The following is a 23,117-nucleotide window of genomic DNA, read 5'->3' on the forward strand; positions in this document are numbered from 1 at the left end:
GGCATTCAGAGCATGCAGACACCTCTACGAAGGGGGCACAGTTCATAAGTTCATTTTTAAGAAACAAAAGTTTTATCAAAAAACAAAAAATTCTTAGAATGATCAATATTAAAATAAATAAGGCCGGATACAATGAATAAAAATTTTTAAAAAATTATATATTGCTGGCTGTTTACAATTTTGCAGCGAAAGCAGGCTAAATGCTTGCCTGCAGAATCTAAAGTGAAACGGTGAATGGTTTTTATGCACAGAAACGAATTTCGTACAAATCATTTGTTGCTACTTAACCAGTCATATGGTACTGTAAAAACTCGATTGTAGCTTAAATATTCCAAAGCACATTACATTCGATTGTTTACTTAGGTTAAGTCCCATGTGAATATTGTAAAAATAAACTTTGTTTGTCTCTCTCTATAGTTTGTTTTAGATGTTATTGATAACACTCTGGAAGTTAACTGTATATACTGCTATAATAAGAATATGTTAGAGTGTTAAAAACAAAGGAAATGTTTTTATCGCTGAAGCTGCATGTAATAGATCTACATGGCAGCATTAGAAAGATTGTTATTAAAATTTGTTTGTATGAGAAAGGCTTGCAGGCTCTAAGTGTAAACATCTGCTAAGTCAGTCAGAAAGGTTTAAATAACTTTCCGATGGCTGGCAACTTACAATTAAAAGAAAGCGGAGGAGAACAAAAGGCGTGCCGAACTTGAAACTTAAGATGAAAGAATCATACCGATTCTTTGAGGGTTGCCAAACTTCATGCAAGGTCTCAGAGGAGGCATAATAAAAAGGAATTGAATCAAACAGAAGGGGTTGCCCAGATCCAGAGATTGCCGAAGAAGTAGAGGGGGGGGCCCAGTTCCAGAGACGTCCACAGAGAGACAGGAGAGGCTGCTCGGTTCCAGACGCTGTCAAAGAGGAGGCTGACCAGTTCCAGACATTGCTAAAGCTGCCGGGTCCCAGACGTTGCCGAAGAGAGACAGAGCTGCTCAGTTCCAGACATCGTCAGAGAGCATCCCAGATCCAGATGTTGGTTGAGAGAGGAGTTTTCCGTTTCCAGAAAGGAGCTTCTCGGTTCGAGACGTTGCTAGAGAGAGAGAGAGAAACGACTTCTAGGCCACAGACAGGGCTTTCAAATTGCTGAAAGGAGAAGTCCCAAACACCATAGAAGAGAAAAGTTTCCAGTTCAGAGAGGGATGCTAATTGACAGTTGAAGGCAGTTTCATTTTTTCTTGGAGGCGGCATTTTCAGTTTCTTAGAGGCAGCAATTCAAGCTACTTGAGACGGCAGTTGTCCAAGCATTTTCGGCGAGCACAAGTAGAGGAGAAAAGGCAAGGCAAATTTCCCGAAGTACCTTTGCTCATAAGTTTTTCTTTTTGCTGTGGGAGAATAACATTTTTCCAGATCTGTACGAGTCCTGCTATGCTCCTGATGAGATATAGCCGAAACCAAAATTCCAGATGAAGATCTGAGTTGAAAGAATTGCCATAGAACTTTTGACAGATTGTGAGATACAGAGCCTTTGTAAGTTCAAAACGTTTATATAATTCCTCTTATAGTTGTATTAGAAAGACTTTTAACTGTATTAGAAAGACTTTTATATGTTTAATGTTTAATAAGGTTAAGAAGTGTCCTTAAGAGAATTGATTGGCATGTTAGAAGTTGATATCAAATTTGTTAAGATAACATAACAGAGAGATTTAGGTAACCTTTTTGCAAATAAGCTTGGAGTTTAATAAGTAAAATTTGTAAACTGAGAGTAGATAACTTTTTGTGTTAAAGAAAGTATTTAAAGTTGAAGAAAAACAGTTCTAAATTTAACTAAAGAGTTTTTATAGAAGGATAGAGAAAGCAATCTCCCTAATGTTTAAATTCATGTACATTTCATAGTAATGTAAATAAATGTTATTTGACTTGCAAAGGTTGGTCGATTGGTAGAGCCTTTGCTACTAATGGCTCGCAAAAAGTTAAGAAAATTTGAGCGCGGTTAGCAGGTGGAAGGGGACCAATTGTTCGATGCTGTTGGCACACTCTCCCTCGATGAGTCTGTGAACTCCCTGGAGGTGTCTAATAATAATAATAATGCATAAATGGTTTAGACTTTCTTGTAAATATAGCATGTAATAATATAAACAAGAGAGATTCTGAGAGAGAGTGAGAGAAAAAGCATGCACAGCTACATTAGAATAACAGAGAATAAAGTATAAAGTAAAGAAAAAAGACATCACAAATAATTAATAGAAATTACAAGTATACAAAGTTAAATAACAATAAAAGTTTACAATGTCGCAGTAATGACAGGATAGCATCTTAGTAGGCTACTGACAGTAGCACAGTGCGGACTATTGTTTCATCTTTGTGTCGTGTTGTGTAATAATTTCTTGAGGGTATAAAATAGAAATGGTTCTATTTTATACCCTCAAGGTTAAAATAAAAATTAAAAAAAGTTATCTGGAGCACAAAATCGTAAGCATCATGCTGCGAAAGAAGCAGATATTAAAAAACAAACTGGGGCTCTTAATAAATTTGTTAAAATATTCTGATGCAGATTGTAACCAACTCAATAGATCAGAAATCAGAGTTGATACATCATCCAGTTTTCATTAAAGTACTATTGCAACTATTGAACAAGATAACAAGACACAAGATTTAAGTGAAAAACAGTTAGGAGAAGATTTAGTTGTAGTTGAGCATGAAACTAACACATTGTTAGTCTCTGTAAATTTAGAAGATCCAGGTGAATGGGGAAATATTGATGAAAAATTACGAGTTGTTTTAATTGAAATGGGGCCTGTTCAAAAGAAAAATATACTATATCCCAAAGATACATATGGTCATAAATTTGACGACACGTATTATAATAGAAAAATGGAAAAAGGGGAGCTCGTGCCAAGAACATTGCTCAGACTGGTTTAACTCACATGAAAAATTTCTTAAAATGGAAGGAACTCGATAAAAATTTAAAAAACAAAACTACTATTGATTGCCAGACTCAAAGCATGTATGAAATGGAAAAGAAACATTGGACGAGTGTTTTAGAATGCTTGGTTAAAATTATAAAATTCCTTGGTAGCCAAAATTTAGCTTTTCGCGGATCATCTGATAAATTATATGAAAGGAATAACGGCAATTTTTTAAAATTAGTCGAATGGTTTGTGAAGTTTGATCCCATTATGGAATATCATGTTGAAAGGGCCCTACAAGAAAACAATAGAGTACACTATTTGAGTAAAGACAGTCAAAATGAAATATTGGAAACTTTAAATAACGCAATCAGGGATACAATTTTATTATCAATTCGAAAATCTAAATATTATTCCATAATTTTAGACTGCACACCTGATGCAAGTAAAACAGAACAAATGACCATTATTATTCGCTTTGTTTCCTGTGACAATGGAATTGTCAAGATCAGGGAAAACTTTTTAGATTTTGCAAATGTATCAGATTCCACAGGACGTGGTTTATGTACAACAATAATGGAACAACTGGAAAAATGGAATATTCCCATTGAAGACATGCGAGCTCAAGGGTATGACAATAGGGTAAATATGAAAGGGAAAAAATATGGGCTCCAAAATTTGCTTTTGAACAAAAATTCTCGAGCTTTTTACGTGCCATGTGCTGCTCATACTCTAAATTTAATCATTAACGAAGCAGCCAAAGTGAATGCAGATACAATTAGTTTCTTTGCAATTATTCAAGAAATATACAATTTCTTTTCATTCTCTTACAAACGTTGGGCAATCCTTTTAAAGTTCGTAAAGAATTTAACATTGAAACAGCCATCAGAAACGCGATGGGAAAGTAAAATTAATGCAATCTGCCCTCTACGATATCAGTTAGGAGAAATTTACGATGCACTTTTTGAAATTTTAAATAATGAAAATTTTAATAAAGAAACTCAGCATGAAGCACAAACATTATGTGCTAAAATAAAGGACTACAAATTTATTTGCTCTCTTATAATTTGGCATGATTTACTTAACAGAATAAAGTCTGTGAGTAAAATGCTTCAAGACAAAAATATGAACATTACACTTGCTTTAGAATCTATCGAAAACTTAAAAATATTCTTACAAGAGTATCGATCAGATACAAATTTTAAAGAAGTTCTAAAAACGGCAAAAGAACTGAGTGAAGAGGTGGATGGAGAACAAGAATTTAAAACTGGTACAGAAGTTTGATGACGAAAGAAGACACGACAATTTGACTACGAGCATCATGACGAAACGCCATAATCGCCAGAAGATAAATTTAGAGTGAATGTGTTTTATACACTTCTAGACGTTGCAATGTGTTCGTTAATAGAACGTTTTGAACAACTAAAAGATATGATAATTTCAATTTCTTGTATAGATTACTACAAATTAATAACGAAGATTTATGAAAAATTTGTGACGATTTAGAAATTCTCTTGAAGGATGGCGACAATAAAGACGTAAATGCAATAGAACTATATGACGAGTTATGTGCTTTCTGGGATATTTTTCAGAAGGTTAATTTAAATATTCAAAATTCTTTCGATATTCTTAATTTTATTGTGTCCAATAATTTATCTTTCCCTAACTTTTCAATTGCTTTAAGAATACTATTAACCTTACCTGTTAATGTAGTGAGCGGTGAACGTTTCTTTTCCAAGTTGAAATTGATTAAAACTTACTTAAGAACAAGTATGTCACAAAAAAGGCTTGTTAGTTTGGCGTTAATAGCTATTGAAAATGATATATGTGCAGAATTAGACGTTAAGACCATTATTTCTAATTTTGTGAATATGAAATCAAGAACCCTAAAATTTTAATAAAAAAAAATTCAAGTATATTTATGTAAATTAATTTATTTTCTGTTATTCTATAAAGATTTTATTTTTTGAATACTTATATTAAATGTTCTAATTATTTCTGAATTCTTTTCTTATTTTCTCATCTATCTTGAGTTTCTTTTATTTTCCTAAAAGATAGTTCCACTTATAAAAATTATTAAAAAATTTTTACAAGTTACTAAGAATTTAGTAAAATGCAAGAATTTTTTAAACTTTAGCTCAAATGAATTTTAACCTTAATTAAAATTCATTTTAATTTTGTTAGCAATTCGGGTCGGTGAGAAGGCTATAATCCCTGTATCATTATATTCAATGATTAAAGTGAAGTGGCTTTATCAAAATTTGCTTTAACTTTTGAGAATTTTTTGAATATTAGGGTTTTTAACGATTATCCTGCCTAGTCAAAACCACCCGTTCGTTACATTTAGCGAACTAACGTGTGGCCATTCTGTCAAAATTTATTTAAGAAATTTCAAATAATTTAAATTTTTATTATCATAGAAGAACCACACACGCCTGGTTCATTACAGGGGCGCTTAGACAGAAATTGCATGCGGGCAGCAAAGACCCTAGCGCCGGCACTGTGTTAACGCATATGTGCTGCACAAAATAATTATACCTGATATTATTCACATGAGCATTCTTAGTAGTATTACTGACTCAACACCACAAGGTGATAAATATCATTTCATGAAAAAAATAAATATCATAATTTATTAAGCTAATTTTTTTTGTTTTCTGGATTAAAAAGTATCATCATCTTCAAAACACTTCATTATATACTTGTATGAATATTACTAAAAGAAACAAAAAAAAAATCTATAATTTATTAAGCTGCTAATATTTCACCAGAATGGAATGTTTTATCACTAGAATAATCTATGGAATATGGGATATTTCATATTCCACATTCCATAGATCTGACATCACCCTAGCATTTTTCTCTGAATCCTGTCTAAGGGTCCTCATCTTCCTGAAAACCATGCACCCCTATCAGTGCGTGCACAGTAAGTAGTCCATATGCACCCTAAACAATGCCTTATGTAAGAGAATCATAACCTCTTGGTTATTGCATTTCAAAGTCCTCCTCCTCATCATTGGCATAATATGTTGCGATGTTCTTACAATTTTAGTAATGTGATCTCTAAATTTCAAATCTTTGTCCATCTCCCAGATCTCTCATCTCTTCAAACTCCTTCAAATTTCTCCATTAACTCTATATTCTGCATATCCCATCCTTGCCTACCAAAGCATAAGGTCTTATGCTCTGCAACATTAAAATGATAGTGTCACTCACAGTCTATTGAGGCCACAACACCTGCTCTGCTCATCATAGTTTCATAGTCTTCCCTACTTTTTCATCACCAGCAAACACAGCTGCATATCCTCAGCTAAGCCAGTCTCAATATCATTACAAAAAAAGTGAAAAAATAATTTGTCAAGGGTCATCTGGCACTGAACACACCGGTTCTCCTCCGATCACCAAAGTTAAGCAGCGTTGAGCTTGGTTAGTACTTGGGAGGGTGACCACCTGGGAATACCGAGTACACTTGGCAAAGTTTTTTTTGAGGTTGAGTTCGAGGTTATATCGTAGTGTGTAGTGTTTGTGCAAGCTCCTGATAAGATAAGTATTATTTTCAGTTATCGTTGATAAAATTAGTTAATATTGCGTAGTTTTGTTTGCCTTGCGTATTTTAGTGCGTGTGTTTGTGTGTTTTTGGTGTGTATAACTTATTATTTGATAAAACATGTTGCAATAATTATGGCAGCTGTACGAAGGAAAATGGCGGCCAGTAATGATGGTTCGCCATCGTTATCAAAGAACAATAGTATAAAAGAAATGAGTCAGTGTACTAGCTGTGAAATGTACGCTTTACAAAGCGCGGTCGGAGTGTGGATAGATGATAATAAAGGATTGAATGTGTGTAGAAAATGTAGGGAGAATGAGGAATTGAAGTGTATTCCGGATCGTGAGTGTGATATTTTTGTCAAACTTCAGAATGAAGAAAATAGCGATATGACAAGAAACGGCAAGGTTGTACATGAGAATTATGAGAGTGTGAATGTAGAAAGTGTGAATGATAGTATAAATGGTTTCTCAGAGAATAAAAAATATGAGATAGATGCATTGAATGAAATCGCGTTGTTGAATGGTGCGATAGAAAGGGCAAAACAGCAGCTAGAGTGCATGAACAAAAGTAGACTGAATGAACCAACCAATAATAAAAGGTATAAAAGGAAAAATAGGCGTATGAATGTGAACATGAACAAAATGAAGGATAGAGTGCTGTATGGAGACTCGTTAGTACGGGGTGTGTTAGTAGAGGATTTGACAAAATCGTACCAACCTGGTGCGACCATAAAAGACGTAACTGCGTCTATTAGAGAGCAAAAGGAAAGGGTGAAAGAAATGATTGTTGTGGCAGGTACGAATGATTTGAAAGGAGATAAAATGGAAATGATAGAAGACCTGAATGAATTGTTTGAGGTAGCAAAAGAAAAGAGTGAGAGAGTTAGAATGATTAGCCTTTTGCCACGGTATGACAGTGAAATGTTTAAAAGGAGGGCCATAATTGCGAATGACTTTATGCGTGGGTTATGTATGACGAATGGTGTGGAATTTATGGAGGTGTGGAGTGAGTTCGATGGGCGAAAGGATCTACATAAGATGGATGGCTTGCATTTGAATGGTTATGGTGTAAGAAGACTTGAGAAAATGTTGCTGAATGTAGTGGATGTGCAAATTCAGGGAAACTAGATTTGTTAAGGGGGGGGGAGTAGATATACAGTCCTTAAGGAGGCAGTTGAATGTAAGAATGAATATAATATGCTAGAGCAAATAAGGACAACAAACCAGAGTGGGATAGTTAATATAAGGCATCAAGGTAGGGTTGGGGCTAATGGAGGTCTTAAATTCATGTACACTAATACTAGGAGTATTAGGAACAAAAAGGAAGAGTTTTTGGCCATGGTTGGCACTTCCAGACCACAGGTTATTGGTATTAGTGAAACGTGGCTGACTGTAGATGATATAGCTAGTGGGATTGAATGTGATGGGTATAGTGTGTTCAGGAATGACAGAAAGAATAAAATGGGGGGAGGAGTATTGTTGATGATAGCTGATGAGCTACAGCCAAGGAGAATAGAAGTTGAATTGCAGGATAGAGAAAAGAGCACATTTGAGGCCATTTGGTGTGAGATTGTAGCTAGCAGAACTAAATATACAATTGGGTGCTGCTATAGACCAGGTGATGGAAAAGATGGTGGTGACAATATGCACAAGCAAATAGAAGAAATGAGTGGAAGGAGGGTGATTATTATGGGAGATTTCAACTATGGTCGCATTGATTGGAGTGAGGAGAGGACACATGGGAGGAAGGAATTGGATTTTATGCGGTAATTAAGGGATAACTATCTGCGACAGCATGTAATGTAAAATACTAGGGGTCAGAGAGTGCTTGACCTAGTAATTACATCTGAGGATTTGGCTGTAACAAATATGACCACATTGCCACCAATCGGTGAGAGTGATAATAGGGTCTTGACTTGGGAGGTGGCTAAAGGTGTAGAATTTTCAATTAAGACAGGGTACATGTGGAATTATCGGGCTGGAAAGTATGACAAGCTTAGGAGATTGATTGGCTCAATGCCATGGCATGTACAACTGCAAGGACTAGAAGTTGATAGTACATGGGAGGTAGTTAAGAAGTACTTGCATGAAGAATGGCTGACTGTATACCTAGAGTCCGAATAATAAATCAAGTAGGGGTTAAATGGATGAATAACACCATTAAGCTTGAGCTGCAAAAAAAGAAACAACTATGGAGGGAATTTAAGGAGAAAGGTGACCGGCAGGCACACGAACGGTATAAAGCGCAGGCCAGAAGGGTGACGAGTGTGGTAAGAAAAGCAAAAAAGGATTACTAAAGAACATTGGCCATGCAGGCTAAAGAGAATCCTAAACAGTTTTTTAGATATGTAGCAAGTAAAAGGAAAAATGTATATGGCAGAATGATTTTTAAGAATGCCGATGGTAGGGAGGTAACTGAATCAGTTGAGATAGCCGAGTTACTGAGCTAGCACTTTGCAAGAATATATCATCCAGGTGGTGACATTGCAGAAACGAATAAACCAGTAGATTATACGGCAATTGTGGTGAATGAAGTGGAGGTGAGTAGTCTATTGCATAACCTCAATGTCAATACATCTGTGGGATTGGATGGTATACCAGCTCGTGTAGTACGAGAAGCAGCTAAAGAATTGTCAGTACCCTTGACCATTTTGTTTAATTTGAGTCTCGGGTCTGGGTTAGTCCCGAGCGGGTGGAAGGAGGGGAAAATAGTTCCACTGCATAAAGGTGGTTCCAAGACTGCTGTTGTAAATTATCGACCGATTAGCATATCAGGAATCATTGTCAAGGTCTTAGAGAAATTAGTCAAGAAAAGAATACAGGATTGGATAGATGAAAATGGGATATTGTATGGGGGACAACATGGTTTTGTGAAGGGTAGATCATGCCTCAGTAACTTGCTCACGTTTTATAACACAGTGACAGCTGAACTGGATAGGGGTAATGGGTTTACAATGATACTACTGGACCTTGCCAAGGCCTTTGACAGGATACCACATGGAACCCTAATCAGTAAACTGGAGCAGATGGGGATAGATATAGGGTTGGTAAGATGGATAGGAGGGTGGTTGAAGGAGAGATACCAGAGAGTGGTTTATTCAGGAGTGGAGTCAAAAAGACGTCTTGTGACTAGTGGAGTGCCGCAGGGCTCTGTTCTTGGACCACTGCTTTTCAATTTGTTCATCAATGATATAGGAAAGGATTTGAGAGGAAGTGTTCATTTGTTTGCTGATGATGCAAAGTTGGGTAGAGCAATTGTGAGTGCACAGGATGTCAAAATTTTACAGGATGATTTGGATAGTTTGGAGGACTGGCTAGGAAAAATGGATGTCAGTTTAATGTGCCAAAGTGTAAGGTTATGCACTTTGGGGTGAAAAGAATAGCAGCAGTATATCGCATAGGTGGGACCGTACTCCAGGAGATTGATGACGCCAGGGATTTGGGAGTACTGGTGGATAGGGAGTTGAAGTTTAGGGGGCACATTGCAAAAGTAACTAAAACAGCTCACCAAATCACTTGGCTTATGAAAAATACTTTAACATGCAGAGAGAAGCAAGTTGTTGTTCCTCTGTATCGCACCTTGATAAGACCCCATCTGGACTTCTGTGCCCAGTTATGGGCAGCAGGGTTTCTTCGTGATGGGGAGAAAGTGGAGAGGGTCCAGAGACGAGTGACCAAGATGATAGCAGGTCTGTGGAATGAACCTTATGAGAATAGGTTGAGGATTTGTGGGTTGCAGAAATTGGACGATAGACGAAGGAGGGGTGATATGATTGAGACATTCAAATTACTGAAGGGTTTTTATAAGATTGATCCAGAAGATATTTTTGAAAATATGACTGGCGGTGGGAGGACTAGGGGCCATGCATGGAAGCTGGGCAAGAGCGTGGTTGACAAGGGTGTTAGAGCTAGGTTTTTTACTTGGAGAGTGGTGAATGAGTGGAATAAGCTTCCAGAGTCTGTTGTGGGTGCTACAACCGTGAATGAGTTCAAGGCAAGGTATGATAGATACTGTGTAAATGTTGAATAGTTGTTCCAGACATGATGTTAGGGCCTCCCTCGATGAGTCTGTCGACTCCTTGGAGTTTCCCGGAACAATAATAATAATAATAATAATAATAATAATAATAATAATAATATTGTCCCCAAAACAGACTGAGGCACTCAGATAATGCCCATCGTCTTTTGGGATACTACTTCTCCCATACATAACCAGTTGATACCTATCTGACAGTCAATCACTTATCCAACTCACTAGTCTCTTATCCAATCCCATTTGTTTCAATTAGTTACCAGCTTGTCATGTGGCAATTTATCCAAATCCTTTGAGAAATCAATGTATACTACTGATATTCATCTCCCTTATTCAGTGAAGTTCTCACTTTCTTGTAGTAAGTGATGACTTGTTTTAGCAGTCAACAAGTATTACAAGTAGTACTTGTAGACTGCTAAAACACGATCTCTCCTTAATAAAACCATATTAACCATCATAAAGAATACTGCTATTCTCAATCCAATTCTGAATCACAGTTCCAACCTCTCCTAACTCCCTTACCATACTCCAGACTGGCCTAAAATTTGCAGCTGCCATATTATTATTTTTTTATCACTTCTTCTGTGGAATCAGGAGACTCATCATGGAAGATTCATTCAAATGACAACATTTATAATAAGTAAATAAATAAACTCAAATAAAAAATCATGTGACATACTCACTGTATATGAAGGTACTCTTCTTTTTACCTGTATCAAAGGAACTTGTGCCAGTATTGAACTTATATGATGGTCCGAATAATATGGGTCCTTCCTGGAAACCATGGAAAGCTAAACCTGTAACATTATTTCACAAAGCTAATAATTATCAGTATTAATCTGAAAAAATTGACCTAATGTATAAAAATAACAGCATCTGAACAGTTAATACAGTAAAATTCACTATACGGAAATGAGACAAAACAATCTGTTATATTGAATATGACTGAACGGTATTACCTCCACTCTCCATATTACATTTCCAAAATAAACACTCTAAAGACTATTACAATAATAATTATGAGTTTTCAATCTCTTCAAAAGCAACAGCCCTTTCACTGGGCCTCTTAAAAGCTTTTCTCTTCCTTTCCTCTGCTTGACAAGCACTTTAATTGAGCCAATAAGACTGAGAAGATCCCATTGCAGGGTTTCAGGAATGAAAGGACTAAACGTTTTAGTTTAGCCCTAAAATCCTTTGCTATATATATATATATATATATATTTTTTTTTTTTTTTCATATTTAGCATTACTTTCATCAAAATAATAAATAAATGTTGAATACGAACTGAGCAACAAAGTTTTGTTTCAATTACCAGGTTGTGCGATTTTATAATAAGAATAATCAGTGCCAATATTATTTCTCTTCGATTTATTTTTGGTTTCACATCAAATGATGAATTTCATCATTTGATGTGAAATCAATGCCCTACACTGTCCTAAAGCTTGAAAAGGTTCCATATTTGGTCTCTAGTGCTAGCAAGGTTTCCAGATTATATAATAAATATAAGAATAATAAAAAAAAATCTTATCTAATCCACATCACATAAAAAAATTATAATTTTTAGAGTCAGCCTTCAAATAAAACCATTTTTAAAATACCCTTTTGTTTCTTTCAATTTAATTTTATATTTCAGGTGGCAGAACAACCAATTAAGAAGTCTCTAACAGCAAATTATATTGGTCTTTAGGAAATAAACTGGTTCTTCAAGAGTACATTCTCCTTTTTGAGAGTCCACTTTTATTCAGTTTTTATATTCAGAGTTAGGATCAAATTTGGTTTACAGCTTCCTTTTAACATAAGGTTGTTTAAAGTAACTTATTGATTATATTGGGCACTAAACCAAATTCTTGTAGCCTTTCTTTTAGGCTTACACGGTGATCCGAATGCATTTTTGAAAATTATGGAGACAACTACTGTGTTTGAATAAAAACTTTAGTTTAGTATAACTAAAATCTACATTCGACGTTTCGACCTTTATGTTAATTGACATAAAGGTCGAAACGTCGAATGTAGATTTTAGTTATATTAAACTAAAGTTTTTATTCAAACACGGTTGTTGTCTCCATAATTTTCAAAAATGTAAATTCTTGTAGATTTAAGCTAAATGTTTAATAGGCTAGAAAACTTAATTATGATATCATTTAAAATCCTTTATGTGATATATAACATATGTTTCATTAACATATGTTTCAGTTTCTAAAAAGTTTTTTTTTCAACAGTTCTGTCCATATCACTGCTCACAGTCAAACTGTATTCTAAGTAGTTGGTTTTCAGCAGCCAATCACTACAATTATGTGGAGTTACCCAACTAATCTAAGGCATTGTGATTCCCTTGCACTAGCACATCTGCCGAAATGTTTAGATTTTAAGTTATAAATAAATGATTCTTTATTACATGAATGAATTAACAAATTATCTCAGGCATGGATTATGATGTCAACTGCCAGTAAATTCAGTTCAATACAGTGGACTAAGAATGGAACTCTTGACATATAATTTCAGCCAGGAATTTTTGATACTTATTACAGTATTGTTTGCTATGGTATATATCAACAATATATGAACAACGTATATTGTTGATGTACACCGTAGTGAAAGCATAGATAAAAACAGTTATTTGTTCTTTAAGACAAATGTAACACATACCCGTGTTGCAAAAATGCATTTATGACACAAGCTATCAAAATTGTGAAAATGAACTCTTTTAACCTTGTTTAAATGGAAGAAGCAAATACATAGCACATGTAGAAGAAAATTATCTAGAAGAGAAACATTAAAGTGGAGATGATGCATGGATAATTAATCATAAAGAAGGAACATTAGTGAGAAAAACAAATTCTGCAAATAACCAGCATGGAAACCTGAATCCAAAGATGCACAGGGATTGTGTGAAACCCAGGTGGTCAACAGAACCTTCCAGATCCATTTCACCATATACGCATTCTCAGTTCTAAACTCAATGATGTTCACTTTCACCTCTAGGCAGCCAAACCTGACATATTTTTCCCAACAAAAATGCAAATCACAACTTCCTCAAACACTACTCATCTCTGCTTTCCCAATTACATACACACTGTCTCCTTTCACCTTAGAGGTGGTGTTTGTGTATATGTTTGTTCTGATATGCCATGCCATAGACACCTGGAATCTCCCAATTTTAACCTCCTTTGGCTAAAAATCACTGTACCTCATTCAACCACTCTGAAATCTTCCATTACCTTCCCCCTTGATGTTGATTTTCTTCAAACTAACTTTCCTAACAACGGAGTCATCTTCCTCTGTGACTTCAATGTTCACAACACCAGCTGGCTGCTCGCTTCCAACTTCACGGATCAAGCAGGTAGAGAGGATGACACTTTTTTTTTTTTGCAATCACAAATGATTTCACAAAAATTGTTCACGTCTCATGTCCACCAGAATACCAAGCAACCCCAAACACCCTGAATCATCTCCTCACTTAGCAATCCATCTAAGTACATTGTGAATGTTGTCTATCTTCTAGGCAGCTCACACCAGAATCTAGTGCAGATCTCTTCATCAATAGAGCAATACATATAAAATCACTCACATCAATGCACTGTACAAGAAAGCCAAGTAGGTGGATCTTTGCAACTTTTATGACTCTTTTCCCGAGTCAGATTACTGTTTCCAGCCATCTGAGCAAAACTTATGTGCAGAATGAATCACAGAAATAATTTTTATTGGCATGGAATATTTATTTCCCATTCCACCCTAAATTCCTGTTCCAGTATTTAAATCCCTGGTTCTCCCACAGGCATGCTGCCAGTGCTGTACAAAAAAAGAATCAGTCATACTGCAACTTCATCTTCCTATATTGCTTACACCAAAGCATGGAATAGCTGCAAGAAAATTATTACCACATCAACTTAGCATGCTAAAAGCTTACTTTTAGGTCTTGCATCCTGCCCAAATGGCAGCCATGCCTTCTGGGCATTTGCCACAGCTATTGAAAGTAATTTCTTCCCAACACTACTCCCACCACTATTACATCCAGATGGTACAACTTGCATCATCACCCAAAGAAAAAGCCAATCTCCTAGCTTTCTATTTCTCCTCTGATTCTTGTATAGCTGATCATGGTAAATGTTCCCCAACCATTCCAATCACTCAACACTCAATGCTGTGCTTGAACTTTCACCAGAAAGAGATCAAACTACTTTCTCATTTCTCTCATCTCAATTCTTTCTAAAGTAATGAAAAGAATCATCAACACCCAACTTCTATGCTATCCTGAAGACTCTCATCTAATCAGTGACAGACAATATGGATCACCCATCTCTGGACAAATGCCATGAAAAGGTTTGGCAAATCTCAAGTGATTTCCGTTGATATCTCCAAGGTTTTTGACCAAATCTATCACAAAAGTCTATTAAGTAAACTCCCATCATTCGGTCTTCCCCCCAATTTTTGCAAATGGATAGCCAGCATTTTGCCTGGAGGCTCACTTTGAGTGACAGAAGATAAGGAGCCATCCACTAACTATACAACTAATACTGGAGCCCTACAAGGCTCTGTCATTCTGCCTACCCCTCTTCCTTCTCTATATAAACAAATTACTCCAACTGACTGCCAATCCAGTACACAGTTTTGCTGATGACAGCACACTGCACTCCTCCTTTTCATATGACAAGCCTTGCAAAGCACAAATCACAACCTGCAAAACTCTGACCTCTATTACCTTAAATTCTGATCTTTAAAACTTCAAAATAATAGGGTGTGGATAACCTTGTTGGCTTCCATGCTAGCAAAACACAGCTCTGCATATTTGCCACAAAAAAGAAAGATATGTTGACAATGTTTTGGTTACCTGGCCATATGGCTGCTAAATTTTAAAATGCCTTCTCAGCCTCCTGAACAAACAACATAAATGCATATAATTTATCACTGAAACTGAAAACCAAAACTCCCTCCCTTTTCTGGATACACTTGTCCCATGTTCTGCCTCAGGCAGTCATCCATCCTTCACCCTCTACACCGCAAGTCCTCTACACAAATAAGCCAATACATACATGCAAACTCTTTTCTGGATACACTTGTCCCATGTTCTGCCTCAGGCAGTCATCCATCCTTCACTCTCTACCGCAAGTCCACACAAATAAGCCAATACATACACTACCCATCACAAAAACTTGGAATCATTAACACCTTCAAAAAAACAGAGCTATAACAATTTGCTCTAATGAGCAAGCTCTTAAGCAAGAATTACAAATTATTAGCAATATGTTTATAAACAATGGCTATAGCAAAAACATTATCAATAAAATTCTTCATATAGTAAACTACATCTAAAAATGGAAATAACATAGATTACTCTGTACATTAACAGAATATCAAATAAAATAAACAGAATGCTATACCAGTGCAACTTTAATGCTACTTTTAAACCACCAAGGATTCTCTTCCCCACTTGGCTCACCTTCAGGTATACTGAATCCAGTGCACTTGTAATAACTTATCTTATATTGGTGAAATTATGTGCATAATCCAATTGATTAATAAGAATATAATTAATATATAAAATTTAACAATTCTGGTAAACTGAGTGTTTCTAATCATACTCTTAACACCTTACACCAAACTGATTGGAAAGAAACCTGTACCTTACATCATACAAAAACTTTGTATGAATGCAAATTTAAGGAAGACTGAAATTTTGATCAACCATCCTAATCTAAACAAAACTGCAGGAAGGGTAAATTACTTCAAAGTTCATTATAATGGACATATTGCTGGTTGAGTGCACCTCCTATGATGAGTCTATTGACTCCATGGAGGTTGCTAAAATACTACTATTAATATGCCTAAATATAACAAGAATATGGATGGCACATATTCAGCCCATTAAATTTTTGTTTCAAGTGATCCAGCTAACCTTTACTTGATGACTAAGCAATGATTTTAGCTCTTTCATGTATTGGTCACAATCAATACTGTTTTTGTCTAATTTAATTTATTATTATTATTATTGTATGGGCACCTCCATGGAGTCCAAAAACTCATTGAGGGAGACCCAAACTATCCACACAATCTATCATACCTCTTCTTGAACCCATTAATAAAAAAAAGCACTCATAACATGCTGGAAACCAATTCCACTCATTCACAACTTTCCAAGCAAAAAATCTAGTCCTCACACACCTACTTTATTCAACTTCCTATTCTGGCCCTTACAGCCAAGTGTTGAAACATTTCCCCTGCATCAAACCTATAAAACCCCTTAAGCAACTTAAATGTTTCTATCATACTCCCTCTTTTCTCCTACCAACCAACTTCTGTATTCCATACACCCTCAATCTATCTTCATACAGAACATTCCAGAGACCACTCACCATCTTGGTCATTTGCCTCTGAATCTTCTCAACTGCTTCCACATCCTCAAGAAACGTGGGAGACCAGACTTGAGAATAGTAATCCAGATGTGGATGTAATAAGGCTTTATAAAGAGTAATAACAACTTCATTATCTTTCTACTTGTTAGTGTGTTCTTCAAAAGTCAAGTAATCTTATGGCTACCTTAGCAATATGTCCTCTAAACTTTAACTCTCTGTCCACCACCACTCCTAAATCTCTAACTTCCTCTATTTTGTGAAGTACAGTGCCATCAATGTGATACACAGCTTGTAATATGTATTATATCCCATAATGCATAACTCCACATTTAACTGACACCAATTATATTTGGCCCACAATAATAACCTATTTAAATCATCCTGTAAGCTCTCCACATCACTTTAACTATTACTCTACGTAATTTCGCAGCATCAGCAAACAACTAAATATTTCCTTTCAAGTTATTTTATATCATTCATGCACAAATTAAACAGCAATGGTCCCAGCACTGAACCTTGTGGCACATCGCTAGTCACCTGTTTTTGCCTTGATTCTGCCCTCCATATACCAGTCTTTAATATCTGCCCAGTTACCCTCTTATCCACTTAAGAAGTGTCCATTCCCATTTGTTCAAATTTTCATAACAGAGTTCCATGCATTATTCTGTCAAATGCCTTTGCAAAATCCAGCAAAATCATCATATAGCTATTTCCTTTATCCACTATAACTCTGCTGTTACTCTATTATAAAAAGATATCGTAAATTACTAATGCATGACCAACCCTTCACAAAGCCATGATGACCCTAACACAGTATGATATTTTTATCAAACCATTCTTGAATTTTCTTTTTGACCAATTTTTCCAGTACTTTTACCACTACTCCTGAGATACTAATTAGTCTATAATTTGCTACTGCACAGTTAAATCTCCCTTATGCAAGGGAATTATATTTGCCTTGCATAAGGCAAAATGATTCCCTTATGCAAAGGAATTATTTTGCCCTCAAGGTCTAGTCAGAGGCAATGCCTCTGACTAGACCGTGCACATTGTTGCATAACCTGAGCTGATATCCCATCTAATCCCACACATGAGATCAAATGAGATTCTGCACTACATTGAGATGCTGCAATATCGTAAGCACCTCCAATTCATTCACCTCTGTTCCCACATTAGAATCTGTCACATACGTTAAAGCAGTAACCTCACTAGGATGATATACCTTTGCAAAGTGGTCACTCAGTAACTCAACTATTTTATCTGCTTCTGTCACCGTGTATTAAGGTTAATCTCCCATAGCCATTCTTTCTCAGACTTGACACATAATAAAAGAACTCTTTGGGATTTCCTTTGGACTGTTTAGCTAAATTCTTCTCATAATCTGATTTTGCCTTCCTTGCCTTAGTCTTGTACTTTTCATGAGTTTGCTGGTCACCTTTCTCATTATGTACCCACCACAGCATTTTCTTCTTCTGCAGCTTGTGCTTAATGATAGTGCTCATCCATATAACTCCTACCTGATTAACTCTCCTTACGTTAGGTATACAATTTAATATAGCTTCCTCTAGATGACCCTTAATCATCTCCCATGTGCTACTATATCCTTACTCTATACTATTTTATGCCATGGCACAGATTAAAGCTTTTTCCTAAGCTTGTCATAATCAGCTGCCTTGTAGTTCCATATATACCCCTTCTTGACAGAATATTCCTCATGTTTTAGAATCTCCCAAGTCAAGATCACATTGTCACTTTCACCAATTGGAGGCAATGTTTAGAGTCCCCAATATAATCACTCAACCTGTACTCATTGTACTAATTTAGTGATGCATGTCTTCCAGATCATCGATGGAACTCCCTGGCCTATAGCAACAACCAACTGTATATTTCGTCTTACTGGCCTTAATCTCCTACCAGACCAGACTGCCTCAAATGCCTCATGTCTTTCTCCTGTTCTTTTTGGCTGCAATTCATCTGCTATCATCAGCAGTTTTTTAGTACTAATTTATCTATTAGTAACTGCTAGGCCTCCAAGCTTTGATGTAGTGGGTTTCTTCTTTTTATTTATTTTTTCCACAGATTAGCGTGACTTTAACATACTATGTGTACTGTATATGTAAATGTGCCTTTTTATACAGGGTGATCAAAATTAAAGTATCCCTGTTTAAGGCTTTGTGGAGTGCTGACCAGTGATACAAATCTGTGAAACTTTGCAGGAATACATGGTGCACCACGCAGAATCGATATCTGAGAAAAAAAAGTAGTTCCAAATTCAGTATCAGGGGCACTATATGATATACCGATTGTGTGTGTAAGAAGGAGAAAAGCAACACAAGAGTAAATAACACATTTTTATTTACTTCCATTATGCATTCATGGGCTGTACTGTTCAATGTGCTATTCTTCCCGGTATGGAACAAATTGCATCCTTTGCACATGTTCAATGACAGAATGCAGCTGGTTGGGACTGATGTTGCATACATGATGTGTTATGTTGTCTTTCAGCACTGGCAAGTTATCAGAATGATCCCAATAAATCCGGTCTTTGAGAAATTCCGAGAGTCAGAAGTCAGACCAGGTGAACAAGGTGGCCATGTAGTGGGAAATGCACAGCTGGTCACTTTGGCTTCTGTGAGATGTTCTGAAGGAACCTCCTTCAGATCAACTAATGTGAGATGGGGTGCCATTCTGCATGAAAATGACTGATTCCATGCACTGGTGCTGCTGCAGCTGTGGGCATAATAAAATTCTTTATCGTATAACAATATCTCTCAGCAGTAACTGAGCAGGTAACAGGACATTTGACAAATGTCCTCAAAGAAAAATGGTCCAATAATAAACATAGCTGTAAACCTACACCAGACAGTAACTTTGGGTGAATGCTAAGGAATTTGTTGAACTGCATTCAGATTTTGCAAGGCACACATCTAGCATCTGTGGGTATTCACAGTTCTGTTCAGGTAAAAGTGAGCCTTATCTCCCTACAAATTCATCTACAGCTATGCAGTGTCCAACTACACTCAAGTAAAGAATGTTAAAACAAATGTCAGTTGACTTTCAAAGTCCTGCAGACTCAACTTCTGTGTCAGGGTTATCTTGAATTCATTGAAATGCAGAATCGTCCACAGAATTTTCCAGACAGTTGTATAAGTCACATTCATGTGTCGTGATGCAACATGTGCACCGCAGGAACCAATGCTGTTATTCATAACCTGCTCCACAACAGCAGTAGCAACTTCATTCACTTGTTGTGAACTGATTGCTTTGTGACCTCTGCCAGGTCTAACTCCCAACAATCCTATTTCTTCAAAATGACTAATCACTCATTGCAGAGCACATGGAGATAGTGGACCTCATCAACATTCATTCACGCAACAAAATTCACAGAGTGCAGCAACAGCATTGCAATTCTTTAGGTAGTACAGCTACATGAGTAAAGCTGTTGGAGCAAAAGTAGTGCCATCACTGTGGACAACTAGTAACAGCCAGAATGAAGGGAAAAATCCTGTATCCATTTTTTTAAACCCTCCTGGCACCTGCCAGGTTGTGAAATATGCAAATCCCATGTGTTTGGTGGTTTCAACACCCCCACTCCCTGACAGTGAATTTTTGAACTACTTTTTTTTCTCAGATATTGCTTTTGCATGACAAAACATTTCGAAGAATGTATTCCTGCAAAGTTTCGTATTTGGATCACTGGATAGTGCAGCATAAAACCTTACACAGGGATATTTTAATTTTGATCACCCTATATATATATTTATTTATTTATTTGTATGCAAATTGACTCGGTTTATGAACATGTTCAATAATTTTAATGACTTAAACACCAAGATAATTAAGAATAAAAGTTTAATACGGACACAACTAATTTCGTTTGGTAAGCCAACTTCAGGTGTCAAAGTACAAAGATATATACGAAAAAGACCAACAGAAACATTACACACTAACAACAACAGAGATATCAAAAAAAAAAAAAAACTACAGTTAAGTTCAAATTGGAGTCCATGCTTCAGTTCTAGCTACATTTATATGCATGCATGTTATCTCGTGAGAACGCCAGCACTGAACAGCTGCCCACATAACTACCCAGACTGGTTTCGACCTTTATTGAGGTCTCATCAGTAGGGGCCAAACCCAGAAGTGGTACCAAGGTTGAAGTAATGCTGAAGTCATATTTCCATATACAAGTAGTCAAAAGTTGTCACACCTTATTACTAAAATACTCTGGATCAGAGATAGATGTTGAAAGTTCTTCCACTTGCTTATACTATAAATTCATGATACCAAGAAATTATATTCTTAGTTTAATCCTTTATCCAAGTGTAAGCAAACAAAGTTTGGGGGTGAAGGTAACTTCACAACTGGGCAACTTGTATATAGGGTCTGATTCCCACTGATGAGACCTCAATTAAGATCGAGACCAGTCTTGATAGTGACCCTTCCCATACTGCATAGCATTATATATGTGTAAGAATATGTGCTTTGCATTATGGGATACTGAGGAAAGTGATGTAAAGTCATTAGAACCAAGAATATAATTTCTTGGCATCTTTAATTTATAGTATAACCACGTGGAAAAACTTTCAACAGACCTAAGCAGATTGATGCAGTTAGAAGTACACTGTAAGACGTAAATATAAAATCTGAAAATATTAACGTCATGAGAGATAATATGACCTGGAGGAAAGTTGTAGATAAGAAGTTAGTGATAAGGTAAAACTTTCATGTAATAGTACTATACTGTACACCTCTTGAGGATACATATAAAGAATTTGATGATGCTGATGATTTTATTCTAGTTTTTGTTAAGAACTAGGATCATTAAATGTGGTTTGCAGCTTTCTTTTGTCATAGCTCAGATTAGGTCAGGTATCAAACATACTCCTGTGGATTTTAGTTAAATAACATGATTAAATAAATGCTTAGAAATGGGAAGTGGCAACACTGTTAAAGTTATGCTCTTTTTTGGGAGTTTGTTAAATTCCCAAACACTGACAAATGAGAGATGCACAGAATCAGTATGTCAGCAGAGATCTATGAAACATCTTTAGGCACATTTAGTGCAAGAAGAGAGTGTGTTTCAAATACTGAGTACTCTGATGTCAATAAAGCAGTGGGACTGGTGGAATTTCACCATGGGTTTTAAGAGAATGTGCTAAAGAACTGACAGCTCTGTTGACCTGGCTTTTCAATGAAAGTCTGGCTATGGGAAAGGTACCCAAGGACTGGAAGGAGTGTAAGATAGTATCATTGCATAAGGACAATAGCAGTCTGGAAGTGTCAAATTATAGACTAGTTTGTGTTTCATCAGTAGTTGTTAAGATCTTGGAGAATTTAGTGAGGGACCATATACAGCATTGGGCAGATGAGGGTAATGTTATGGATTTGTTGATCAACATGGATTTGTTGAGGGGAACTCTTGTGTTAGTAATATGATTGTCTTTTATAATAATGTGACAAGAGTGGTTGATGAAAGAAAGGCATATTCTGCCATTTTTTTGGATTTTGCAAAGGCATTTGACAGGGCCTTTCAATGCCACATGACATGCTGATATTTAAGTTGCAGCACATGGGTTTAGATGTCAGGTTAGTCAACTGGATTCAGGATTGGCTATCTGATAGGTATCAGAGAATTGTGTATGTGGGGTGATATCAAGGAGGCAGAAGGCTACAAGTGGGCTCCACAGGACTCAGTACTGAGACCTGTATCGTTTAGCCTTTATATCAATGACATTGTCAGTGGATTGCAGGGAGATATTTAGTTGTTTGCAGATTATGTGAAGCTAGGAACGGTTATTGGTAATAGTACAGATGTGGCAGCCCTGCAAGAGGATTCGAATAAACTGAACAGATGGGCAAATGAATGGGAGATTCAGTTTAATGCAGCAAAATGTAAAGTCTTGAAGTTGGGATACATCGATGAGAGGCTGCGTATTCTATTGGAGGAGCTGTACTGGAGGAAGAGATAATAATAAATTTAGTTTAATCCTTTATCCAAGTGTAAGCAAACAAAGTTTGTGCCTGAAGTATCTTCAGGACTGAGGCAACTTGTAGTAAAGGTGGACCAAGCTCTCATCACTCCTTGTCTCATTATCTCCCATAATGCAAAGCATATCTCCTTGCAGACATGTATAATGCTATGCATTAAGGGAAGGGCCACTACCTAGACCGGTTTCAACGTTTATTGAGGTCTCGTCAGTGGGAGCCAGACCCCGAGGTGGTACCAAGGTGGAAGCAATGGAGAAGACACTTTTTAGCAACTCTTATAGGTAAAT

The 23,117-nt window shown here is 36.3% G+C and overlaps 1 protein-coding gene and 1 pseudogene across 1 annotated transcript in view; one reads left to right on the top strand and one right to left on the bottom strand.

Moving 5' to 3' along the window:
- LOC150103724 (phosphatidylinositol polyphosphate 5-phosphatase type IV-like) overlaps positions 1-23,117 on the bottom strand; it is a 225,112-nt gene that overhangs the window by 69,350 nt on the left and 132,645 nt on the right. The window contains 2 exon segments of the mRNA XM_090396512.1: positions 11,172-11,201; positions 11,203-11,285. Of these exon segments, the coding sequence (XP_090252638.1) occupies positions 11,172-11,201; positions 11,203-11,285 (113 nt within the window).
- LOC150103725 (5S ribosomal RNA) lies at positions 6,263-6,381 on the top strand (annotated as a pseudogene).

This window comes from Typopeltis vanoorti, chromosome 8 (assembly GCF_054136105.1).
Source record: "Typopeltis vanoorti isolate ZY-2024b chromosome 8, IOZ_Tvanoo_1.0, whole genome shotgun sequence".
Classification (NCBI taxonomy): domain Eukaryota; kingdom Metazoa; phylum Arthropoda; class Arachnida; order Uropygi; family Thelyphonidae; genus Typopeltis; species Typopeltis vanoorti.